This window comes from Schistocerca nitens, chromosome 3 (assembly GCF_023898315.1).
Source record: "Schistocerca nitens isolate TAMUIC-IGC-003100 chromosome 3, iqSchNite1.1, whole genome shotgun sequence".
Classification (NCBI taxonomy): Eukaryota; Metazoa; Arthropoda; class Insecta; order Orthoptera; family Acrididae; genus Schistocerca; species Schistocerca nitens.
The window spans coordinates 727,201,146-727,228,697 of NC_064616.1; the positions used below are offsets into that span (position 1 = coordinate 727,201,146).

A 27,552-nucleotide genomic window follows, 5' to 3' on the forward strand; every position below is an offset into this window, starting at 1 on the left:
TCAGCTACGACCTAGCAAGGCGCCATTATCAGTTGCTATTGATCTTGTGATTCATGTACCGTCAGACCGACGTTCACCATTAATGGATTAAAGTTAAGTATTCCACCAGCTACGTCCGTTTTTCTAAAGTCTAATTTCCCTGTCCTGTTCCAGACCTCACGCCAGCCTGCGTGAGCTAAAACGCGTGCCTTTCGGCTTCCTCTTGTAACCCGGTGTTGGCTCTCCTGCCAACCCACAACATATATGACTGCAGGATTTTATACTAACATTATGACAATCAGCATGCACTGTGGGAAGTCATGGGATAGCCATATGCACATATCCAGATGGCGGTAGTATCGTGTACACAAGGTACAAAAGGGCGGTGCTTTGTTGGAGTTGCCAAAAGGAAGTGGAGCTGTCATTTGTACACAGGTGATTCACTTAAAAAGGTTTCTGACCTCATTATTGCCGCATGACGGGAATTAACAGACTTTGAAAGCAGAACGGTGGTTTGAGCTAGACGCATGGGACATTCCATTTCAAAAATAGTTATTCAATGTTCCGTGATCCACTGTGTCAAGAGTGTGCCGAGAATACCAAATTTCACCATAGACAACGCAGTGGCCGACACCCATCACTTAACGACCAAGAACAGCAACATTATCGTAGAATTGTCAGTGATAAGAGACAAGCAACACTGTTTGAAATAACCGTAGAAATCAATCTGGGACGCACGACGAACGTATACGTTAGGGCAGTACGACGAAATTTGGCGTTAATGGATTATGGCAGCAGACGAGCGACATGAGTGCCTTTGCTAACAGCACGACATGGTCTGCAGCGCCTCTTCTGGGCTCGTGGCCATATCGGTTGGACCCCAGACGACTGGTCAGATGGGCCCCCATTTCAGCAGGTAGGAGCTGATGGTAGGGTTCGAGTGCTAACAGCACGACATGGTCTGCAGCGCCTCTTCTGGGCTCGTGGCCATATCGGTTGGACCCTAGACGACTGGTCAGATGGGCCCCCATTTCAGCAGGTAGGAGCTGATGGTAGGGTTCGGGTGGGGCGCAGATCCCACGAAACCATGGTCCCAAGTTATCAAGTGTGTTTACATGGAATGGACTGGGTCCTCTGGTCCAATTGAACCGGTTTCCCGATTGGTATGAAGAACATTCTGGACAATTTGAGTGAATGATTTGGCCACCGATATCACCCGACATGAATCCTATCTAACATTTTTGGGAAATAATCGAGATGTCAGTTCGTGCACAACATCCTTCACCGGCGACACTTCCGCAGTTATCGACGGTTGTAGGAGCAGCGTGGCTTAATATTTCTGCAGGGGACTTCCAACGATTTACTGAGTCACTCCACGTCGGGTTGCTGCACTACGCCGGGAGGAGGTCCGACACGAAATTACGAGGTTTCCCTACTTTGTATTTTCTCAATGCAACCTACGTGGCGTCAGCTCTTTACTTTCTAGAGTATAAGTAGTCATATCTCACGAACAATGACACTGTTTCTGGTGATTACCAATACAAATTTAGACGGTGCCTCTAAATTTCCACGTGAGCCAGGAGCATTTATCTCCGGAAGAATATCGTTTTCGCGATGAGGACGCACGCACGTGCGTGCGCGCGATCTTACACACACACACACACACACACACACACACACACACACACACACACGCACAGACATTCCGAACTGAAAGTGTTTTCAAAATGAATCATTTGCGGCAATGTATGTACTACATTACAACAAATGTTTATCTATTTGCAAGATGTACGCTTAAATGCTGCTTTAGAACCATGTTTCGTTATGATAATCACCCTTATGACACACAATGTTTTCAGCTCCCTTCTTGTTTGACCATTCATGCTGCAACGTTGTTCGTCTGACGCCTGTGCAGGGCTTTTATGCAGTACCGTATATTACGTAGATCGGAAAAGAAACGTCCCAAACGCGAGACTGTGGCCAAATATAACTCTTCTTCAGTCTCGCTTGAGTGAAATGATGGTCCGCTGACGAACTGACAGCTTGGCAGAGTACCAAGGCTACGTTTCACGCTTCAGAATAACTCCCATATGACTGTAAGTCGCCTTACATCATCTCTACCGTAGGTTTCTAACAAGGGAACCTCCCCATCGCACCCCCCTCAGATTTAGTTATAAGTTGGCATAGTGGATAGGCCTTGAAAAACTGAACACAGATCAATCGAGAAAACAGGAAGAAGTTGTGTGGAACTATGAAAAAAATAAGCAAAATATACAAACTGAGTAGTCCATGCGCAAGATAGGCAACATCAAGGAGAGTCTGAGCTCAGGAACGCCGTGGTCCCCTGGTTACCGTGAGCAGGTGCGGGACGATATGTCCTTGGTTCAAGTCTTCCCTCGATTGAAAAGTTTAATTTCTTATTTTCAGACAACTATTATCTGTCCGTCCGATGCGAGGTAACTGTGAAAAGATTCTATGATTTTGCGAAACTGCACAAGTACACAGAGCAGTATTGTTTACGTGATCGTGTGTCAATTATCGAAGTTCAGGCACTCACACATAATCAACTTCGCTCTCCAAAATTCCAGGACATGTTCAGATTTGCTTGGACATATGCAGGATTTGACGGTCTACACACGGAAAAATTTGAAAACGTTAAAAACGTATGTTTTGACAGAACACAGGGAAAACTGTGCGACTGTGAAACTGTTGCATTCATTTGTTGCAGTTTATGTGACAAACTCTTATGTTTTAATCACTTTTTTGGGAGTGATTATTACATCCACAAGAAAACCTAAATCGGGCAAGGTAGAAGAATCTTTTTACCCATTCGCCAAGTGTACAAGTTAGGTGGGTCGACAACATATTCCTGTCATGTGACGCACATGCCGTCACCAGTGTCGTATAGTATATATCAGACGTGTTTTCCTGTGGACGAATTGGTTGACCTATGACCTTGCGATCAAAAGTTTTCGGTTCCCATTGGAGAGGCACGTCATTTCGTCTACTAATCGCACGGTTTTGCGGTGCGCTCGCAAAACACAGACACTAAACTTATTACAGTGAACAGAGACGTCAATGAACGAACGGACAGATCATAACTTTGCGAAAATAAAGAAATTAAACTTTTCAGTCGAGGGATGACTTCAACCAAGGAACGCGCATTCCGCAGCTGGTCACGCTAACCACGGGACCACGGCGCTCCTGAGCTCGTAATGTCCTTGATGTTGCCTATCTTTCGCGTGGACTACTCAGTTTGTATATTTTGCTTATTTTTTTCATAGTTCCACACAACTTCTTCCTGTTTTCTCGATTGATCTGTGTTCAGTTTTTCAGTTTTTTGTGGGGGGTGCGATGGGGAGGTTCCCTTGTAAGCTGTCAGTCTCAAGTGCCGTACCTAGTAACATCTGCTGCCATCACTAACCATCTTATTGTAGGGAAGTACACTAAGTGATCATTCGTATCCAGACTCCCACGTGAAAGGGCAATCGAATTTTCGTAAGGAATATCGTCTCAGAATGGTTTTCGTCTATCCTTCCCTTTTTATAGGTGTACTACTGATATTTTTAAGGAACAATTCTTCGCTGAGACCTGCAGGGAATGGACGATAACACTGTAAATCATTGTGACTTTGTGTGGGATAGATTATATACAACAGTAAAGGCAAATTATATGAAAATTATTTTTAACTGACGTTTTCGTAAAGTGGACTGGAATTTCTGAGGAAAGGTAACAGCCAACCAAGAATGCACAATAACCATGACAGAGGCTATCGATACGAAACAAATGGTATGGAATATTTGCAGTTCAGTTTTCACGCAGACCGACGAATAGCTAATGAGATACAGGATGGTTGTAATTAAACACAATTGTCGCATTTCGGTATCCTCACCGCCACCGAATATTCATTAAGTTCTCCTGCACAGCGAACGCGTCGATGTGTGGTGTGACTTCACGGCACATTTCATGATTGGTTCATTTTTCTTTGAGGAACTCGAACCCCAAGGATCAACGACATACAGCATGAACGGCACACGATCGAATCATCGGCCGATGGTACAAAACCGCGTGGCCACCAAGATCATCAGATTTGTACCTGTGTGATTTCTGGCTGTGAAGTTACCTGAAGGACAGAGTTTATCAAGGGGGCGCTAACATACGTTGGAGGATGAAGATGAGCATGGCGAGGGAGGTAGCAGCATCCCACCTGAGATGTTTCGGACAGCAGTAGAGGTATATCTAATGCTGTTTCACGCTGTCGTAGATGTAAATTTTTATGACATTGAACTACGTCAGTAGCTTGGAACGTGAACATGGTACGCACTTAATAAATGTTACTCTCTCATATGGAAATTAAAATGTGTTTCTGTCAACGGTTTATTCGTTACTTCTGTTCCGCATGTCCTTACAAATGTTTCCACAAAGTTTCATTGTCCTACGATCACTCGTCTTTCATAGGAGCCCTCTCAAATAGGGAAAGTTTGATAATAACCACTCATGGAGGTATCAGGAATAGCAGATGCTACACGGAGTAAACGCATTTTTCATTATAAATAACACAAATTCTCGTCGAATTTCCTATTAATTATGAGTATTTTTAGCTGCGATAAAATAGTTGCAAATACTTCTTCAGATTGTTGTTGTAGTCTTCAGTCCAGAGACTGATTTGATGCAGCTCTCCATGCTACTCTGTCCTGTGCAAGGTTCTTCATCTCCCAGTACCTACTGCAACCTACATCCTTCTGAATCTGTTTAGTGTATTTATCTCTTGGTCTCCCTCTGCAGTTTTTTCCAATCAACGCTGCCCTCCAGTACTGAATTGGTGACGCCTTTATGCCTCAGAATATGCCCTACCAACCGATCCCTTCTTCTAATCAAGTTGTGCCACAAATTTCTCTTCTCTCCAATTCTATTCAATACTTCCTCATTAGTTATGTGATCTACCCATCTAATCTTCAGCATTCTTCTGTAGCACCACATTTCGAAAGCTTCTATTCTCTTCTTGTCTAAACTATTTATCGTCCATGCTTCACTTCCATAAATGGCTACACTCCATACAAATATTTCAGAAACGACTTCCTGACACTTAAATCTATACTGTATGTTAACAAATTTCTCTTCTTCAGAAATACTTTCCTTACCATTGCCAGTCTACATTTTATATCCTCTCTACTTCGACCATCATCAGTTATTTTGCTCCCCAAATAGGAAAACTCCTTTAATACTTTAAGTGTCTCATTTCCTAATCTAATTCCCGCAGAATCACCCGATTTAATTCGACTACATTCTATTATTCTCGTTTTGCTTTTGTAGCACTCCTCTGATAACTTTTCTGACGTTGATTAATCATTCTAAACTGATAGTTTCAATTGTTACTATGTTACCGGTTAATTTGATAAAGCACAGTATCTAATGTCAGCTTGTTCTACTATAACTTTTGTCAGTGAAATTATATCTCGTCAGTTAATTTCTATCGATACAGTGCAGGCTTTTACGGCCTAGAGACCGTGGTCGATATACGAAACAATTCCCTGACGTTTCGTCTCCGACTGCGGAAGACATCGCCAGGGACACACGGCTAATTCAGTTGTGCGTGTTGCAGGACGAACAGAACCGGAACTGTGTCTCCTCGTTTCAAACATGGACTGAGGGAGTAAACTGCAAACCGGAAAGACAAATCCCATTTGAATTCAGCGGAGACGCTCCTTCTATGTTGTGCATAAACCAATCAACTGACTCAACAAAAACAGATAAAAAGAAACAGCATTATCCGCGATGTTAAGATATACCACTTCTTCAAAGATTTTGTGCTTAAGAAAAACTGAGATAAGGCACGCATTAAGTTTACGTCTTTTGTCTCCTTCTGATGGCATGAAGGTCAATTGGCGGTCATCTGACTGTGAAAATTAAAAGATTCTTACGGTAATCGTCAATACATTACATCTGTTGGACGAATTCTCACCGTTCCAATTCTTGTCGTTCTTCCTTTTTAATGTAACAGATCCTATAGAATGACGTTTGCACTTTAATGTTTATAAATACAAGGGGCAGTCAAATGAGAGACAGATGGAAAAAAGGAAATAAACTTTTTATTATTCTAAAGCTAGTCGCCACAACTGTTGCTGTATCTACCCCACCGTAAGACAAGACGATCAGCGCTTTCATGGAAAAATGTTTGCAATTACCTACACCCGCCAACACAGTGTTTCGTCCTAGGTTCGCGCCCAGGACCGCACACTGGTGGCACCTATGCTTTTGTTCGATTAAATGAATGGATGGGTGATGGAATAAAGATGAGTGAATGTTAATACACAACAGAAAGAGGCATAACACATCAAGCTGGCCACTAGCCTAGACCATGTGCTCTTATCAATGTAGCTCTGTTGCCAACAACATACTACACTACTGGCCATTAAAATTGCTACACGACGAAGATGACGTGCTACAGACGCGAAATTTAACCGACAGGAAGAAGATGCTGTGATATGCAAATGATTAGATTTTCAGAGCATTCACATAAGGTTGGAACCGGTGGCCACACCTACAACGTGCTGACATGAGGAAAGTTTCCAACCGATTTCTCATACACAAATAGCAGTTGACCGGCGTTGCCTGGTGAAACGTTGTTGTCATGCCTCGTGTAAGGAGAAGAAATGCGTGCCATCACGTTTCGGACTTTGATAAAGGTCGGATTGTAGCCTATCGCGATTGCGGTTTATCGTATCGCGACATCGCTGTTCGCGTTGGTCAAGATTCAATGACTGTTAGCAGAATATGGAATCGGTGGGTTCAGGAGGGTAATACGGAACGCCGTGCTGGATCCCAACGGCCTCGTATCACTAGCAGTCGAGATGAGAGTCATCTTATCCACGTGGCTGTAACGGATCGTGCAGCAATGTCTCGATCCCTGAGTCAACTGATGAGGACGTTTGCAAGACAACAACCATCTGCACGAACAGTTCGACGACGTTTGCAGCAGTATGGACTATCAGCTCGGAGACCATGGCTGCGGTTACCCTTGACGCTGCATCACAGACAGGAGAGCCTGCAATGGTGTACTCAATGACGAACCTGGGTGCACGAATGGTAAAACGTCATTTTTTCGGATGAATCCAGGATCTGTTTACAGCATCATGATGGTCGCATCCGTGTTTGGCGACATCGCGGTGAACGCACATTGGAAGCGTATCACCCTGCGTGATGGTATGGGGTGCTATTGATTACACGTCTCGGTCACCTCTTTTTCGCATTGACGGCACTTTGAACAGTGGACGTCGCATTTCAGATGTGTTACGACCCGTGGTTATACCCCTCATTCGATCCCTGCGAAACCCTACATTTCAGCAGGACAATGCACGACCGCATGTTGCAGGTTCTGTATGGGCCTCTCTGGATACAGAAAATCTTCGACTGCTGCCCTGGCCAGCACATTCTCTAGATCTCTCACCAATTGAAAACGCCTGGTCAATGGTGGCCGAGCTACTGGCTCGTCACAATACGCCAGTCACTACTCTTAATGAACTGTGGTATCGTGTTGAAGCTGCATGGGCAGCTGTACCTGTACACGCCATCCAAGCTCTGTTTGACTCAATGCCCAGGCGCATCAAGGCCGTTATTACGGCCAGAGGTGGTTGTTCTGGGTACTGATTTCTCAGGATCTATGCACCCAAATTGCGTGAAAATGTAATCACATGTCAGTTCTAGTATAATATATTTGTCCAATGAATACCCGTTTATCATCTGCATTTCGCCTTGGTGTGGAAATTTTAATGGCCAGTAGTGTATACTGCTGATTTCTTTTTTTTTTTTTTTTTTTTTTTTTTTTTTTTTTTTTTTTTGTTTGGTAATTTTGGCACAGGATTTGTTACAGCAACATGTCGATAGTGAAGTAACTAGGATCATTTACGTGGCCATGAGTCTGACAGTAGTTTTTTTTCTCTTTTTCCGCAGCCCCCTGAGAATGAGCTGCAGAAGATTGGGTGCAACAGGACGATGTCTGAACACCAGATGCGCGTGCAGCGCTCGCTGCAGAAGCTGCACGTGCCCGACTGGTACAAGAAGTCGACGGTGGCCAGCCGGCCCGAGGGCTTCTTGCTCAAGCGCGGCAGCACCAACTCGGCGCTGCACCACTGGCCAGGCCTCGGCTCCAAGACCACGTCGCTCTCCAGCCTCGGCTCGACCAGCCTAACCGCCTCGCGCTCGCCGACTAGTGAGTAGTCCCACAACTCCCTCGAGGCGGTCGTTTTGGTGCCAACGCTTTTCCACACGTTCTGTGGAGTTTTTCAGTCACAGGCAACTCCGTCCAGTATGGAATGCACTGAATAATTCAGTTTTAGTTGGCAGCTGCTCACAACTTTATACGTTGACCCGCGAAAAATCTAAGATACAGCAAACTCCAGATTATTCTAGTTAATGCGGATTCAAAACTACACGGATAACCTAAAAACAAAGATAATTCGGATTAAACATTTTTTTACTATATCTATTGAGGACTCGTGGCGGCGATATACGTCTTTTAGAGACATTGTAAGTAGAGAAATCCAAATCACTGCTATGTTTAAAGTTCTTAGTGCTTCATTGGTTTGCAATACGCCTGTTTCCGCTACAGTGCCTTTCTATAGGTGCGTGCAAATAATACGTGGTTTAGTTAACTTTTGTTTCTGTTCTTATGTATAATTATTCATCATATCGGGTGATTAATGTTGTTGTCGAAGAGATTTTTTGGTTGGCTATGGTCTTCTTGTTCTGTTTACAACAAGTCACTAGTACATAGAAACTCGTAGACTAATAAATCAAATGAAAATTGTATCCATATAAACTCGCAGGCGCTCTGTCAAATTAAGCTGTCAAAACTACAAAAACTTGTAAAAACAACAAGAAGACCATTACCAACAAAATAATCTCGTCTACAACAACATTAAAGATCGAGATATGGCAGCATAGCTGTCACAATCACATAAACACGCCACCTAGGACATAACAACTAAATTAATTGGCAGTTGCGAATATTGACAACCATTAGCTGTAGAATAGAATGACGACAATGAAAATATATGCCGGACGGGGACTCGAACCCGGATTTCCCGCTTATAGCCTGCGATCGCCTTACCATTTGGCTGGCTATCCGTGCTCGATTCACGGCGGACCCAAACTTAACATACGTCGTCAGCCATGCGTTTACAACTTGTACTCGTACATCCATTATTTATATTCCCGTAAAGTTGAGACATTTCACTTCAAAGGCACCTGCCCGTTGTCAGCAGATAAATACGATGTCATATAAATCGTTAGATAGTGAAAGCACCAATCGATGTTTTATGGACGTCAAAACAACTAGACGTAAGTACTATTGTATAATTACGCAATATTGCCAATACTTACACATAAGTATAGAAAAAAGGTTAACTGAATCATGTATTATTCGCAGGCGGCTAGAAAATGCCACTGTAGCCGAAATAGGCCTATCGCAAACCAGTGAAGCACTAAATACTTTAAATCTAGCAGCGATTTGGATTTCTCTACTTATAATGAACTATAGCTGTGATTTAAACTGGCGGTTTATGTAGGTATTGTACGTAACCCTCCCTCATAGCCGCTCGCCTTAGCACGCCACTTTCGGTATTCGGGGAAAGACCATGGCTCCGACTCGAATATGGCCGGCGCTTTAACGACGAAGGCCGCTATGCCCGCCAGAGTAAATGTGGTTTTCAGGCGGTTTCCCACATCCCACTAGGCGAGTACCGTGCTGTACCCGCCTCAGTTACACAATTCACAAACATTTCGAACATTCAAGTGGGCTGGGGAAGAGATATGAGGGGGGAGATATGAGGGCAGGGAGAGCCACTCTCTTACCACTAACATTGCCAAATCGCACACACCACACCATCCAAGCAATATTTAGGTGGACTTGGTTTCACAGTAAACTATGTGTGGGGGAGAGGGGGCGATAAGCTAATTAAAATGAACATTATCTGAATGGATGTCAAGACGCAATGCAATCACTATGACTCTAGCGTCTAGCTACACATGATTCAGAGGATAATGTTCCGGTAACACCTTCATCTGATGATGAGCCTGAAGTGGCTCGAAAATCGGTTAATGATGCAATAAAGAGCATCAATTTCGAAAAAGCACCTTTTGGCATATCACACAGGGTGAAAATTATTGAATTGTATGAAAAAAAATGGTGCTACAGAAGAATGCTGAAGATTAGATGGGTAGATCACATAACTAATGAGGAGGTATTGAATAGGATTGGGGAGGAGTTTGTGGCACAACTTGACTAGAAGAAGGGAGTGGTTGGTAGGGCATGTTCTGAGGCATCAAGGGATCACCAGTTTAGTACTGGAGGGCAGCGTGGAGGGTAAAAATCGTAGAGGGAGACCAAGAGATGAATACACTAAGCAGATTCAGAAGGATGTAGGTTGCAGCAGGTACTGGGAGATGAAAAAGCTTGCACAGGATAGAGCAGCATGGAGAGCTGCATCAAACCAGTCTCTCGACTGAAGACCACAACAACAACAACAACAACAACAACAACATGAAAAAAAACGTAAATAAGTTTCAAACTACGGCGTGCACACACTTTATTCAATATGTAAACGTCACTACGATAATCTGATTTAGGTTATGACATAGTCCACATGCCTGCCATCATTGGCGATGATTGACGCAAACGAATAGCGAAATCCTGCATGACACGCTGAAGTTTCGGAACATCGATGCTGTCGATGGCCTCTGAATAGCTGTTTTCAGGTCAGCAATAGTTTTGGGGTTATTGCTTTACTCCTTGTTTTAATGTAGCCCCACAAAAGGGAGTCGCATGTGTTCAGATCCGAATAATATGGTGGCCTATCGAGGTCCACGCCAGAGGCCTCTGGGTACCCCAGAGCCAGAATGCGGTCCACAAAGTGTTCCCCCAGGACATCAAACACTCTCCTGCTTTGATGGAGTCTATCTCCGTCTTGCATGAACCACACCTTGTCGAAATCAGGCTCACTTTGGATAATGGGGACGAAATCATCTTTCAAAACCTTCACGTACCTTTCGGTAGTCACCGATTATTCCGTGTGTGGACATTGGACACTACACAGTCATCCGTTGAGGGTGAAGAGGCTACTCGTTCGGGAAATACGGATTCTCGGTCCCCCTAAAGCGCCAATTTTGCTTATTGACGAACCCATCCAAATGAAACTGGGCTTCGTACCTAAACCAAACAACAATGTGCATATTAATTCCAATCAAGCCCCGCGGCCAACCGTTTAATTTGTTTGAACGTCCTAACGCAAACCGTTCAGAAGTTGTGACGCTCCTGTTTCACGTAGTTCAATAATTTCATTGTCACCCTGCACATATTACTAAGCGACAACCCAGAACCTGGTTCAGTTGAAGGTTGCCCATATAACGACTTTCAGGGGCAACATAAACTTTGTTTTCAATATTTCGCATACTCATTGTCAGACTTTAAAGATTTAAAATGCTGTCGTAATCAACTCGTTAAGATGTATGATCTTATAATAAAAGTTTAACACAGTATGACAAGTATTACAGTTAGAAACTGTGTGTTGGTTTTGAGGCAGCATAACTGACGGTGCGCAAATACCAGGACTTTATTTGTCCAGTATTTGAGAATGACGGATTTAAAAGAAAATTTAAAAAAAGGTTCAAGAGTGGGATTAAAACTAAAGGTGAAAGGATACCAGTGCCTCTATTCGCTGACGATATTTCTATTCTCACTGAATGCGAAGAAGAATTACAGGATGTGTTGAATGGAATGAACAGTGTATGAGTCAGAATATGGACTGAGAGTAAGCAGAAGACGAAAGTAATGTGAAGAAGCAGAAACGCGAACAGCGATAAACTTAACACCTTAACTGGTGATCACGAAATAGATGAAGTTAAGGAATTCTGCTACCCAGGCAGCAAAATAACCCATGACAGTCGGAGCAAGTACGACATAAAAAACAGACCAGCACTGGCAAATAAGGGCATTCCTGGCCAATAGAAGTCTACTAGTACCAAACATAGGTCTTCATTTAAGGAAGAAATTTCTGAGAATTTTCGTTTGGGACACAGCGTTGTATGGTAGTGAAACATGGACAATGGGAAAACCGGAACGACGGACAATCGAAGCATTAAAATGTGGTGCTACAACAGAATTTTGAAAATTAGGTGGACTGATAAGGTAACGAATGAGGAGGTTCACTTTAGAATCGGCGAGGAAAGGAATATATGGAAAACTCTGAGAAGATGGGACAAGATGATAGGACATCTTTTAAGACCTCGGGGAATAATTTTCATGCTACTAGAGGGAGCTGTAGAGGGTAAAAACTGTAGAGGAAGACAAAGACTGGACTATGTCCAGCAAATGATTGAGGACGTAAGGTTACCAGTGCTACTCTGAGATGACGAGGTTGGCACAGGAGAGAAATTTGCGGCGGGCCGCATCAAACCGGTGAAAAAAAAAAAAAAAAAGAGAAAGAGAGAGCATTTAGCGACTTCCAGCAAACTTTAAAAATAATTTATAATTTCAAACCTTTGTGAAACTTTATCTCCCAGACACCAATCATAAAATGATTAAAGAAACGAAGTTTATCTATTACTATATTTTTGCTGTTCATGCAAGAGTCAAACTTTAGCATCAGACATGACGTTTTAGTTGATTACTTCTTTACTACCGACTCTATTCGAAACAGTTTGCAGAGAGTATTCACGTATACCAGTGAATGTACCTGCAAAATTATAGTGCAGGAGATTAAACGTCTTAGACAATTAGATGTTTTCAAAACTAGTTTCTGCTTAAAATAGCACGCAGTAAAAGTTCAGTAGCAGGCATGACGTTTTAATTTATTACTTCATGAATACTATTTCTATTTGTAACGTACTTTGCAGACAGTATCTTCATATATCGCTGAATGTACCTGTAAAATTATATTATCGTGCAACACATAGTTCAGAATATATGACGTCATTAGCACTGGAACGCGTGAAAAGATTGATTTTGCTTAAAACAGAATTCAAACTACCCACTGTTTCCTAGAGAGAGCAGTTAGCGACTTCTAACAAACTTTGCGAAACTTTTTCTCGCTTATATTCTTAATGTCAACTATTTAACACATTAACTCTTTTGCAATCAAACGTTTGAAGCTGCTTTATACATGGGATCGATGCTTTATATAGTCAGGGGTTTACTGGTACCTACATAAACCGCCGTTCCATGTTTCTACATGAAATTAGCATTTACTGTAGCTACAAAACATGATACCTGCCACATACGAAAGTCAACAGCACTACTTACGGCTACTCGTTACTCGCCGGAAACATCGGGGCGGAAATTATCTATATTTAGCTCCTAGTGAAAAGGCTAAACACATACATAGGTATGATATCGGCCGTAAAAATGTTAAAAGGATGGAGTTCCTGTATTTACATGAAGATAAAATGGGAAACAACAAAAAAAAAAATTTCAGGGATTTCCGAAGATGAGACTGGCGTCTTCCAGCGGTAAAACACAATTCAGTTGCATAACAGTGTATTCTAAACGAAAATATTCTTTCTAAGTATAGTAGAATATTTTAGGGTTCGTTTCACAATTTTTTTCTTCAAAAATCATCCATCTATGTACGAATAATCGATATGTCGGATAAGCTGAACCCAGGTAATCAGAAGTTTGCTGTACTTACATCAAAGAAGGGACTTTGAAATTTGTGTTATAAGCCATCACAAGTACAGAAAAAAATATAAAAAGAAACCTTGACCTTAAAAATCAATTATTTAAGCTGCACGGACGTGCTCAGAGGGGTAAAACGTAACAATATGTAATGAAAACCAGTTTCTAGTAGCACAAATAATATATTTTTTCAAAATTTTACCATTTCGGCTAAGCGCTGTCCACACCTAATGATTGAAAGCAGTCGCATACGATTAAGGACGGCGGTTTAAACGTCTCTTTCAATGTTTCTAGTGAAATCACTTTACTTAAATGAAAAAAATTCTTTTTAATTCAAACAAGAACCTTAAGTGTCCTATAGAATAATGACGGAAAAAAATCGAATCTATGATTTGGCAAACTTTGCAGTGTAACAACAGCAGTATGCGGAGTACATTCTTTCCCAACAGTATTATAATGGTTGATGCATTTAAACAGAATACACAAAAAGTTGCACCACCTATGCTCTGAAACAGTAGCTTAGATGTTCTAAAACAAATGCTAACTTCCATAAAGCATATTTTTTAAAGTTACATTGCGTATTTAACACGATATTAGTTCGAAAACAATTCCAGTTTTCACAGTTTGTCAAAGAAGCCACATTACCAGATTTTTTATTTTTACGGTTGCGGCCGTCAACATCAAACTTGTGAGTGAGCCAGTAGCACACCTCTAGAACTGATATTTTAATTGCTGGTGAAATTATGTGTATACTCCCCCATCCCAAGAATTACGTGGAAAATTTAACACCAAAGCGTCGTCTGACGTGGTATTATGGGTAAACGTTTACAGTCCACATTTATAAGGCTATATGGTGTGCATTTATTCGGACTTACGAATGACTTTTCGGTGAAATTCAAACTTCAAACCTGTTCAGTACAGGAACTTGATCAGTCGATGACTGAAAAGTTTAATGGGCACACAGCATATGGAGTATATTTTTTTGAACAGAAGATTAAATTCTGAATGAAGTCTTACAGCGAAATGAAATACAGCAAAACAGAAGAATTTTCTGTCCCATGTTGTAGATAGATGCCCGAACAGTGGATGGCTCAGTGGATAATGGCTGGTAACTGGCACTTACATCGCAAGCGTGCATATTGAACGAGTAAAGCTGTAAGATAGCACTAGGCCACTTGAGCAGAAGTTTGATCAAATCAAAACACCAGATAATTTATTGGGTTACAGTGCAAGCTGGAAAGGCAGAAGATCATATCTGGAAATGAATTCAGTAAACATCAAAGTTATATTACTAGCTGATGAAAATGAAGACATTCAGCAAAAGGTGGGAAACAAATGGAAGGCAACGGAATAGAAACGCAAGGAAATTGGAAAAAATAAATGGCAGAGACATTACGTTGAAGGAAAAAATTATGGACTCAAAACGGAGATTGATACATGTAAATGTTGCGACCAAATACAGGGTACTGAAATAAATTCTTGGAATTCCGTCAAAAGTCGCATTAAGAAGTATCCTTTATTTATTAGTAGTGGCTAGTTTCGGACATTACGTCCATTTTCAAACCATCCGTCTCCGTAAGTAATTAAAATACATGCAAATACGTATGCTTGGAAATAGCCACAACAGACAACACTATCTATTTAACTGTCTGGATTGCCATTCTAGATTGTCTGTTGTGGCTATTTCCAGGCATGCGTATTTGACTGTATTTTAATTATTTAGGAAGACGGAAATCAGTCATCACTAACAAATAAAGGACAATATTCTTAATGCGACTTTTGGACGGAATTCCAACCATTCATTTCAATAAAGGAAAAGTTGATGACCTATTTCACCTGCAGCATACTGAAAGTCCGTAAAGAAATGTAGCTTTAGTTGAAATAAAAACTGAGGGCCCGGGAGAGTGGAAATGGTAGAAAAAGTAATGAATTAACTCCAACCGAAGATGATATAACTTTCAAAGAAGATATACTGCTAGCTTATTTTCGAAACCCCAGAGTGTGGTCGTAATGTGAGGAGTATGTGCTATCACCAGAAAAGTTCCACTTACTCTGCTACGATGTAACGTGCTTTACTTTACCTGTATGTAATATCTGGTACCCATAATAATTTTCAGATGGAGTTCTAACATATTTTCTGCTTTTTGTTAACAGCATCTAACAATGGGTACCCAACTTTCAGTAGTCGCACTTTCATGTTATTTACACTTCTGGTTCATACGGACTGAGAGATTCAAAGGATCGGTCATGAAACGAGTAAACGTATAATAGCATCATTCATTGTAACCACGTTGTTAAGATGTTACGAAATTCTTCCATGAAGATGTTATTACACTCCATAAACGAAAGTTTATATGTCTGTGTATATAAACGGCATTCCGTCTCTATGTCGGAGTGCACAGTAACGTCCATAACGATCCTTTACTGCGGGTATTCTGAAAGGAAGCACATGAAGAAAGCTTTGTGTCAAGCAATAATTTGTGTCTGCATTCTTTTTGTGCGATGTTATCTGCCGTAAGAGAACCGTTTACGAAGAGACCGATAAGTAAACCTACAAGAATAGCACAAAAAATAAACAGACAGGCCGTCGGAAACGGGGAGGCACAGAACGCTCGATCGAAACATTTAACGGCGCCGCTAAGAGTGAACGTGCTTCCTATGCGATTTTCCATGCCTCCCAACGCACACCTGCTTTTTGCCTATGCTGTATGCTTCAGAAGCAGACTTAGCCGAAATATACTCTTAACAGGCTTAGAGTACTCATTAAAAGATAACATACCTTTCTTCTTAGTTTGGTGGCAACTTACAATATTCTAGCAATAAAACGCTTAGACCCGGCTGGTCAATCCTACCACCACAAAATTGTTCAATTTCTTTTGATCGGTAGATCTGTTTTTTGTACGAAAGGTTACATGTGAAGACTCCTTTGGTCGCGTTCTCTTCAGTACACCTACTGCTTCCGTTTGCGAACGTTTAGGAGGGTCACTACTGGAATTTTTGTTCTGTGTGGGTTCACACCGTGCATGATGCTCACCCACATACGCCTTGCAGAACCACTGCTTGCGCTCTGGTGGCTTCTTGTTTCTTATTTGTTTCCTTTTCCTCCTCTTCCCTGCCATGTATTGTCATTGTGTACCCTCGCTGGCCATGTAAATGTAGTTTCCAGTATCATCGAACAGCTATGAAACAATTATTTCTGTTGACACTCCTGATTGGTTAACTGCAGCTTTAAACAAATTTTTACTTCCTAAGGATTTATCACTGGGTCACCGTCTCTGAAGGCCTGGATGTCAACGAGACGTCAAGCATCGATTTTCTGCCCTTCCTATTTCTTTTACTTAAGTGTTTTTATTTGCGTTAAGACCCAGCCGGATGCTGTGCTTATTAAGAAGCACACTTCTGCGACGCGGGGAGTCGTGCCGGGGTAGGTTCGAATCCGCCCGGCGGATTAACGGCGAGTGTCGGCGTGCCGGCCAGCCTGGATGTGGTTTTTAGATGGTTTCCCACATCCCGAAAGGTGAATACCAGGCTGGTACCCACGATCCACGTCAGATACAGGCTACCCAAACATTTAGACAACTATCTGTCACTTGCACATAGGGATTCTTTAGGGGAAGACAGAAGATGCAGTATACTGATTCCGTCCTCGGGAGGGGTGGGGTTGGGGGGGGGGGGGCAGGAGAGCGATGACATAAGATGTTTCCCGCCGTAAACCATTATCAGCAGCAGCTGCAAATCTAGTAACTGTATTTCAGTACACTGAGGTGATAGAAGTCACGGGAAAGCGATATGCACATATACAGGTGGCAGTAGTATCGCTTACACTAGGAATAAAAGAGCACTGCATTGGCGAAGCTGTCATTTGTACTCAGGTGAGTCACGTGAAAGGCTTACCGACGTGTGTGTAGCCGCACGACGGGAATTGACAGATTTTGAACGCAGAATGGTTGCTGCAGCTAGACGCATGGGACATTGCATTTAGAAAATCATTAGGGAACTCAATATTCCCAAGCCCACAGTGTCAAGAGTGTGCCGAGAATACCAAATTTCGGGGAACGCAGTGGCCGACGGCCATCACTTAACGATCGAGGGCAGCTGCGTTTGCGTAGAGTTGTCGGTGCTGACAGACAAGCCACACCGCAGAAATCAATGTGGGAGGTACGACGAACGTATCCGTTCGGACATTGCGGCAAAATATGGCGTTAATGGGCTATCGCAGCAGACGACCGAAGCTCGTGCCTTTGCTAACAGCCGGCCGTGGTGGCCGAGTGGTTCTAGGCGCTTCAGTCTGGAACCGCGCGACCGCTACGGTCGCAGGTTCGAATCCTGCCTCGGGCATGGACGTGTGTGATGTCCTTCGGTTAGTTAAGTTTAAGTAGTTCTAAGTTCTAGGGGACTGATGACCTCAGTTGTTAAGTCCCATAGTGCTCAGAGCCATTTTGCACTTTGCTAACAGCACGACATCGCCCGCAGCGCCTCTCCTGGGCTCATAACCATATCGGTTGGACCCTAGACGAATGGAAAACCGTGGCGTGGTCACATGAGTCCCGATTTCAGTTCGTAAGAGTTGATGGTAGGGTTCAAGTGTGGCCCACATCCCACAAAGCCGTGGATCCAAGTTGTCAACAGGCACTGTGCAAGCTGGTGGTGTCTCCATAGTGGTGCAGACTGTGGTTACTTGGAGTGGACTGGCTGGTCCAATTGAACCGATAATTGACTGAAAATGGTAATTTTCAGCTCCTTGGAAAGCATTTGCAGCCATTCATGGACTTCATGTTCCCAAAAAACGATAGAATTTTTATGAATGACAATGCGGCATGTCATTGGGCCACAATTGTTCGCGATTGGTGTGAAGAACATTCTGTACAGTTCGAGCGAATGATGTGGCCACCCATCGAACATTTATGGGAATAAATTGAGAGGTCAGTTACTGCACAAAATCCTACATCGATAACACTTCACAGCTATGGACGGCTATAGAGGCAAGATGCTCAATACTTCTTCAGGAGACTTCCCATGACTTGTTGAGTCCATGCCACGTCGTGTTGCTGCACTATGTCTGGCAAAAGGAGGTCCGACACTATATTAGGAGGTCCCCCATGATTTTTGTCACCTCAGTGTAATTACACGCGGTGAGATGTCAGTAAGAGAAGTACCGAATGATTACATTGAGTAGAAAAAATGCTGACGCTTATGTTGCCAATGCTTTTATACAGTAAAATCGTTCGACTGCCGCTCTACAAATCAAAACAATGTGCACCTCTTAAGAAAGAAAAATGAAGATTAGCTACATACAGTTATCTCCAGTTCCAGAATGACCCCTGAATGACAAACGTATTTGACTCATTAGCATAGTATTATAAAGTGCCGTTTTTCTCCTGTGTGTCAAGTTCAGTAACATCCCAAACTCGAGAACGCGTAATCTGATTAATTTAGCTCAAATCCCTTATTCGGTTGCATGATACTAAATATAAAAACTAGCCACCCGCCGCTCCACAGTCGCTCTCAGTAAACACTGTTACGGAACGTGCTGACAAGATGTGTTACAAACAATTGCCGTTGATGCGTCGACAGCTCAGACTTGGAGTCAAAAAGCTTCTTTTGCAACTAGAGTGAAGGATATTCTGTTAGTAATGCCAGGAAGTATTTTTATCTGGAGAGAAGTGACTACCTGAATTATGGATTTAAGTACCAAACTGTCTAACCATAAAATGTAAGAAAAATAGCACTGTATTTGATGTGACAGCCACCAGAATGTGTGATAAATTCTCAAAAAGTCATTTTAATTTTAACACATTTTATTTAATGGGATTCGCAACAAATAAGTCGTAATACTATATCTGACGAATTTCACAATAATTTGTCATTCCTTTCTACAATTCCTATACTTCAGATGCTATTCTGCGCGTCTTTCCAGCGCTGTGACTCGTGAACGAGTAAGATCCTAAACATAATCCCTAACGTTAGATTGCAAGTAGCTGTATGTCTAAGTTTGAAGAGCTGCGTTCTCCGCAATCACAGTTCAGAACATTTTACTATCGCCGTTGTTGCTTCTTATCTAGCAGACAAACGCTACTCGGCTACTGTCAGTCATTAGTGCCAATCGCAAGACCAGACTGCATTCAACAGGTCTTGAATTTATATTCCATTATTCCATTGAGGTACACTAACATGTCTACAGATGATTGCAGATAGTCTGTTTGATAAAGATCAAGTCGTACCGCAACAAATGACTGGCAAGTGTTAATGTGCTGATGATATCAGGTATTTTTTGACAGACTGGGTGTCATTTTGGGAACCCAAATCATGTTCAGTGCAGTTGGGATACTTTGTGATTGCTCGCCACTGACTTCAGTCAAGCGACTTGGCGCCATGGTCGACAAACTGATCTTGGGCAGGTTCAAAAACCATTCGTCATCCCGATTTACCATATCCGTGATTCCGGCGAATGCCAGACTAGATCCTTTAACAAGATCACAACTGATTCCCCCCAATATCCCTTTCTAATTGAGGTGATATGACTTCAATCATGTCTTGGTCGACACGACTTTCATATTTCATTCTCCTTGTCCGTTCTTATCTACAAGACAAATTAGATACGTAACTGGTCGCCATGAATGACTAACAGTACTCGTGTCGTATGTTATTTGTGGTATCACTAGTGCTTACATCTACACCCGTACTTCGCAAGGTATCTTATAGTGTGTGGTGGAGGGTGCTTTGTGTACCAGTATCACTTCCCCATTTCCCCACTTTCCTGTTACAACCACGAATGGTTATGAAAGTAAAAATAGGGGACGACGTGAAACCCAGCTACTTCTCACACAGAGCAGAAAGAGTGACACTGCATAACGATGAAATGAATGAAAAAGAACGCTATACTTGATGTAAAAACTACCAGAATGCCTGATAAATTCTCAAGAAATCTCAAAATTCCAAAAATACTGGGATCAATCGGCTGTGATCTAGTTAAATAATCGAGTCTGGCATTTGCCGCAGTGATTCAGATGGGTCACGGAAATGCTAAATCGGGTTGTCGAATGGGTTTTGTACCTTAAGAGGATCAATCTCCATAAGACTGTTGATACGAGTGGAACAAAATTAACATCAACGAACAGTTTGGTGATCGAGAAACCCGGGGCAACGCAACTCATATTGGTACTCGAATCCGGGAATAAGAATTTCTTCATGTGTTAGAATCCAAACCAGAAATTCAGGGTCCAACACTATCGCGTCACATCGACTTAACAAACTCGGCCACAAAGGTGAGAAATTATGCAGAAATTGACACAAGGAATAGTTCTGCATTGTAAACAACGCATTACATTTCTTCAGTAAACTTCATAAATGCAAATCACATGATACCGTAGTGTGACTTCTCCAATAACGTGTCTCTAACTACAACAGATCTCTAAAAGAGACTTCGTGTTTGGTTTTGTGTTAGAATATTTCTCACGAAAGTAAGTTATAATTTTGTTTTTAGCGTGTATGGCTTAATTTATTTTCTGAGTCAGCTACCTCTTAGGGTGATAATCGGTGGGGTACATTACAGAAGACGAGGCCATGGGAAAATAGTCTCCAGGAACAAAGTTTCCTTTCGGATGTTTAGGTCAGTATTCATAAATTTGTTTTTAATTTATAAAATATTAAGAATTGTGATTATAGGTACTGCAATTGACCAAAGAAAAACCATTTCGAGCAACTGTTTTTAACCACATCAGGTGTCTGCTATAAATATTTTGCACGTTCTCACTAATGAAGTTGTTACATTACTATTACTTTATTTATAATTACTTCTGTCATTATTTTCCTGCTGTTGGAAGACGGTTTGAGATTTTATTTCACTTTTTAACACAAGTCAAAGTAGCAGAAATTCCATATGAAAACTGTAAAATCTCGGGGAAGCAATGATAAGAAGTTAATGCTGTTTGCACATATATACAACTCTTTCACTGTCATAACAACTTACCATAACATCAAACACACCTCAAATGACTATATAAACGCGGAAAAGATTCCAGAAAATACTTCTGTCGAATTCAGACCATCGATCTTAGAACCCTAAAGCGTAGACTGACATATCATAAATGGCTTCAAATATAATAGTAAATGATTATACATCAGCACCGAGTCTCAGAAAACCAGAACCTATTGAGAAATATACCATGAGCAGCTGGATATGCGATACATTCCTAGTAGAACATAGCACTCTTAGGTAGTTGTGACATGGACCCAAAAGGCACCAGAAGTGTTTGCAAACTACACTAATTCAAAGACATTTGTTGGAACGGAGATCAAAATGTGTTCTGTCCTCTCTACAGCAGTTTAGATCTTCTGTGCGTGTCTAAATTCTCCTGACATTAGGCGGCCAGGTTAACTTTCTAATGTCGGTACTTCGTGACACTCTCTTAACAAAGGTACCCGTGTCAGATCGTGGTTTCTGCACCCGTGTGATCACTCTTGTGTGTTGTTTTGACCTACTGAACTAGCGATTGCTCCCATGCATTGTGGCCCTTGAATTCTTTTTTATAATCTGAGATTATCCACAGTGACCCCAAACCCTTGTCGTGTAGATCGTAATGATATCATCAGAGTCCAAGAACTCACGGTACATCCTTTGCATGGTGGTCGATAAAAAACCTAGCGTCTACGAAACCTCAGAGATGGTGTGCTCCTTTCATCTGGCCACAATGACAGAGCCGCGAGCAAATCTGCTGATATCCTGTGTCATGTTCAGCCTGGTCAGAAAGACAATGTTCCCGAAAAACAGGAACACTGAGTCTCCAAAGAGCACCAAACTCTAATTCAGTTGCCGATTAATACAACAGAGAATGTAACGGGCATAAGTGCAGATATTTTTATGAGCCGTACCTGAATATGTACACACATCAGTGTGTTGGTTGTTTTTCCTGTGTGATGAACAGTCTTTCCACAAACTAATGACCTGATGTTTTCTGGACGGTCGTAACTGCACCACTAAGTGGGCTACACCTGTCAGTATAGCTTATTGTTCTGTATCCATACTTCCACACTGCAGCACCTGACCAGATGCCCAGGGGAAAATAAGAATGAATAGCTTGCTCTTGTTACATGTACTTAGAGATACTAACCAACCTAAAAACATACGACTTGTAATAGCTGTAATTATTAGTCTGCATATGACGTAAATACTGTTGTAATGTTTTTCAGTACACCGTAGTCAGTAACCAATAGAAATATCTGCACTTATACCCATTACACCACATGTATAGTCATGCGCTTGACTCCTTGCACAGTGACAATTGTTTACATGTACTGTACATGACTTTATTTATAAAAATCACTGTTTACCCAGGAGGCGCAAAATCTGGTTAAAAACCTTAGGTTTTGAAAGAAAGCAACAGGCCGAAACCAGCAGTTTCTTTAACTTATACAGTATATATACTTGTTATTATGCTACCAATCTCTTGCCATTATGACAGTTTTCTGCCTGTTAACACTGAGAACAAGGAACCCGACTTGTAAAATCATAGCCAAGACCTGTAGTACACTACTGCAAGTAAATCCTCATACAGAATAAGATAGCCAGGAAACAAAAAATTGCCTGTAAAAACTTACAGTTACTGAAGGCATAGCAAAGTGGTACGACGTGCACTGAAGTAAACTACAGGGGGAAAATGTCCAGGAGGACAATCAATTGAACTATTTAAATAAATAGGAAATAAAATTACCTGATTAGTAATAATACTGCATCAGTAAGCAAGATGCGCCCATGCAGATTCTCCAAGCAATCAGATAAACATTAATCACGAATCGGAAATCTGAGAAGGCGGTCAAAGTCATCGAATAATTTTGCTGGTACTAAGGGCCAGAAAAATTCCGCTAAAAGCTATACTGTGGAGATTAAAGTCGCGTATTGACTGGTAGCTAAATTTTAACTGGGTAATATATAGCCTACATGAATTATAACACGGGGGGAGACATTTCGAGAACCCTTATTATATGACGATAGATTATTTTTAATGGGGATAGAAATCATATAAGGCATAAAATATTGTATAGTTTTTTTTAATATGCACCTGCTTCAGAGATTTCAGTATGTACCTCTCTTTTTTTCTTTCTCATCGGTGTGTGTCTTGGGGCATGTCCATTTTGCTAACGAAAACTTACACCGCCTGCCTCGTTTGCACTTTGTTGTTTGCCAAGTTTGAGTGACTGCTAAAGATACCTCTGTCGGACTAAGCCACCACGTTTACCTGGTAAGCGGACACTGCATATGCGCCCCCACGCGCATGCCAAGCCCCGCACCAATCCCTATCCAGCTCCTAACCACATACGTGAACTCACATAGCACGGCAGCTGGCAGCAACCTGGCTGTCAGCTGACAGGTAAAGCTGTTATGCACGCCTTATGAATATGGCGGGGACGGAATCAAAATTTCACAGTCTTTCGGTAGCGCGTCCCCAGAGTGCAGGAAGGCACTACTTGGGAGACTTTCGGGTCTAGGCGTACAACATGTACGCTTCCAAACTAATCATTGACTGACTTTTGATTTTCATATACAGGGAAGCACTGCTGGAACCGACCGGCTAACTCCCCTCATCAAAGCATCCAGACACATCGTCAAAGACAGACTCCGGCTTTCGAAGAGCTTAAACAACCCAGCGACAGTCAGCAGTTCAGAGGTGAGAAATTTATCCTCTGGTGCAACTATGAAGCAGCCAGAGGCTCTGCCTAACAGGATCTGGTGATTTGTACAGGACGTACTCAGGTACATGCCTGCCAAGGATATGGAAGTTAATTATCTATTAAGCACACTTTGTTGATTTGTGTAATGCATAATTATTACATCACAAAATGCTAAACTTGACACGCCACTTCTTTGCCTCTATTACTATCATTAAGTTTCCATGGCCAACACAAGTGTGTCTTTTAAGTGCATAAGCTTTTTGAGCAGCGAGATTTTGATTCGTCAAGCTGGTATAGGGGCAGGTGGATTGAACTGTTCTCAAGACCTTGGTTCAACGCCGGATGTTACTGCCAAAATGCGAATTCCTCTCATGTAGGTGGAGAGGCAGTAGTTGAGAGTTCTTCTGCTGGGTGCCACTCACACACACATGGTCTTTAATTATTGAACCAACCATCATCCGCAGGTATATGTCACTAAAGTCATTGTGCCTTATTCCGTAAACACTGTTTCGAGTATTCTGCGATTTATTTTAGTCGTGTACACGACAGAAAAGCATTCCAACATCAAGTTTGGTTTCCTGTTAGGGGAATCAGCTGCAGAAACCACCTGAATAGGACTCACAAACCAAGCAATAATGGGGACAGATGAAGACTACTTCATCAGAAAGACCGAGGAGAGGAGAACCAATGTGAAAAAAAGTCTCTGTCTTTTCAGAATGAAGAGGATAGTTTTCCCGAAGCTATTCCCACACTACCAAAGTTAATCAATATTAAGAACTTCGAGGGCTAAATCAATTACGCGAGGCACTGCGGGAAACACGGTCTGTAATGTGGCTCCACCAACACGACATGTCATGTGGTCGAACGGCGCTGAGTTTCAGGAGATTTTATTTCGCCAACATAAAATAAAAATGAATTCACACACACACACACACACACACCCTTCTCAACACATCTTTCTCCTGTGTCAGCAACAGAAATGATTGGAGTCATTACGACTCGTAAATTTGAATTATTTTAAAAATTATCTATTTCAAAGGATGAAACACTGGGGCAAGTGTCCAGTGAACAAATATTTGAAGGTGATGTAATTTTGTATATTTCTGTTAAATTCCCTATGTGTAACTTAATGATTCGATCTACTTTTTTGTTTTCTCCGCTATTCATTTAACAATTGTAAAGGTTAGCACGGGGCAACAGCATTTCCAGTAACTTGTAGGATATATACAATAAAGTAAATGGTTGTGTGAGATGAAGACATTTGTTGGCTACAACTAGCAGAGCCAAATCATTTGGCTGTAGCCCATCAGTAAAATCGTTAAAATGTACAAAGCTCTAACAACATGCATGGAATATGATTTGTCAGAACAGTGCAATACAGATACGTAGGAGAGAATGCCAGTTGTTCTCCGACTAAAAGTGGTAGCAATGTTGCCACTAACTTACACATGAAGTTGTGCCCTTTTGTACATTCCCCATTTCACTAGAGGGAACGTCAGCAATAGTTTCCACGTTTGATCAGTAAACCATGGTCCAATACGATGAGCTAATTTAGAATAATAAAAGGCGTGCTGAAATCTTTACGTGTACTCTAAATACACCTATTAGCAAAACAGTTTTTTTTTTTCGACATCTGATATATTCCATAGTTTTGATTAAATAAAATAATGTTTATATATTAGCAATAATTCTTCAATTAAATATTTACTAGATTTGTCCGCCCCCTTAGCTGAGTGGTCAGCGCGTCGTACTGCTATGCAGCGGGCCCGTGGTCGATTCCCGGTCGGAATGGACACTTTCTGCGCTCGGCAATGTAATGTTTGTTGTCCTCATCATCATTTCATCGTTATCGATACGCGAGTCGCCCAATATGTCGTCAGCTGAAAACACTTGCACCTCGTCGGCCGAACTTCCCTAGGTGGGAACTCCCTGCCATCAACGTCATACGATCATTTCATTTCCATTACTAGATTTTATGTTGTCATTCGTTCTTCAAGGAAAGGAAGAAATTTTGCTTGGCCTGTGCACTAAGCGCAACCTAGTAGACACAGAAATACACCATAGTTCAAGGAACAAATGGAAAGAACGTAGTCCGCATCTCGTGGTCGTGCGGTAGCGTTCTCGCTTCCCACGCCCGGGTTCCCGGGTTCGATTCCCGGCGGGGTCAGGGATTTTCTCTGCCTCGTGATGACTGGGTGTTGTGTGCTGTCCTTAGGTTAGTTAGGTTTAAGTAGTTCTAAGTTCTAGGGGACTGATGACCATAGATGTTAAGTCCCATAGTGCTCAGAGCCATTTGAACCATTTGAAAGAACGTAACGGGCATACAAACTTCAGATGAAATCAAAAAAGTCAAATAATAACTTTCATAGAAACCTTTGTTTAACGGAACCGCTCTCCTAAGACGCCACTATAAAACAGAAATCAAAGGCTACAATCAAGCGCTCTTAAGAAACACGATCACGCAGACAGCAATACGAGCTACATATCGGCGTTATTCACTGCTGTTAATCTCAGTACTTGCCACATTGCTACCTTCCTTCACAAAGTTCCAGAGCAAGTCCACGCAACATCGTCCGCCTTAGTTCCAAGACTGTTACAAGTAGTTCGCTGGAATAACACATCCCGGATAAGATCGATTGTTGACATCAGAGGTGAACCTGCACGAACGTCGCTTTTTTTTCCTTCTGCCAAGAAGGCTTACATCATTCGTCGACACATGTAACTGGGTATTGCCCTGCAGAAGTAAGACGTAGATGCAGCACATATAGCTCCAAAATCTTCAGAATGGGGTGCCCACGGTCATTGCAGAGGAATGTGGCAAGAAATAAGAGGCATCACTGCAGAACTGAATGTTGCACTCGCGAACCGTGTCAGCACCAAACCGACACGAAGGGAACTTCATGAGATCGGAGTTGTAGGGCGAGCTGGAAATCCAAAACCACTCATCAGCGATGCAAGTGCCCGTAACAGGAAAACGTGGTGCCGAAGCCATAAAGCCTGACTATGGAGCAATGGAAGGAAGTCATTTGGTCCGATGGGTCTTGTATCACACTGTTTGCAACTTCTGGCCGAATTTACGCCCCAAGAGTGAAACATGGCGGCGGTTCGATGATGATTTGGGCACCCATTTGTGGTATTCATGGGACTCATGGTTACTCTGTAGGGTCGCATTTCACTGCCATGGATTATGTGACCATTCTGGCTGATCAGGTCCATCCCATTGATTACAATATTTG

The 27,552-nt window shown here is 42.1% G+C and overlaps 1 protein-coding gene across 1 annotated transcript in view; it reads left to right on the forward strand.

Moving 5' to 3' along the window:
* Window positions 1-27,552, forward strand: part of LOC126248701 (uncharacterized) — a 729,031-nt gene that overhangs the window by 384,687 nt on the left and 316,792 nt on the right. The window contains exons 2-3 of the mRNA XM_049949985.1: window positions 7,930-8,188; window positions 24,193-24,312. Of these exons, the coding sequence (XP_049805942.1) occupies window positions 7,972-8,188; window positions 24,193-24,312 (337 nt within the window). The 5' untranslated portion in view covers window positions 7,930-7,971. The remainder of the gene's footprint in view (window positions 1-7,929; window positions 8,189-24,192; window positions 24,313-27,552) is intronic.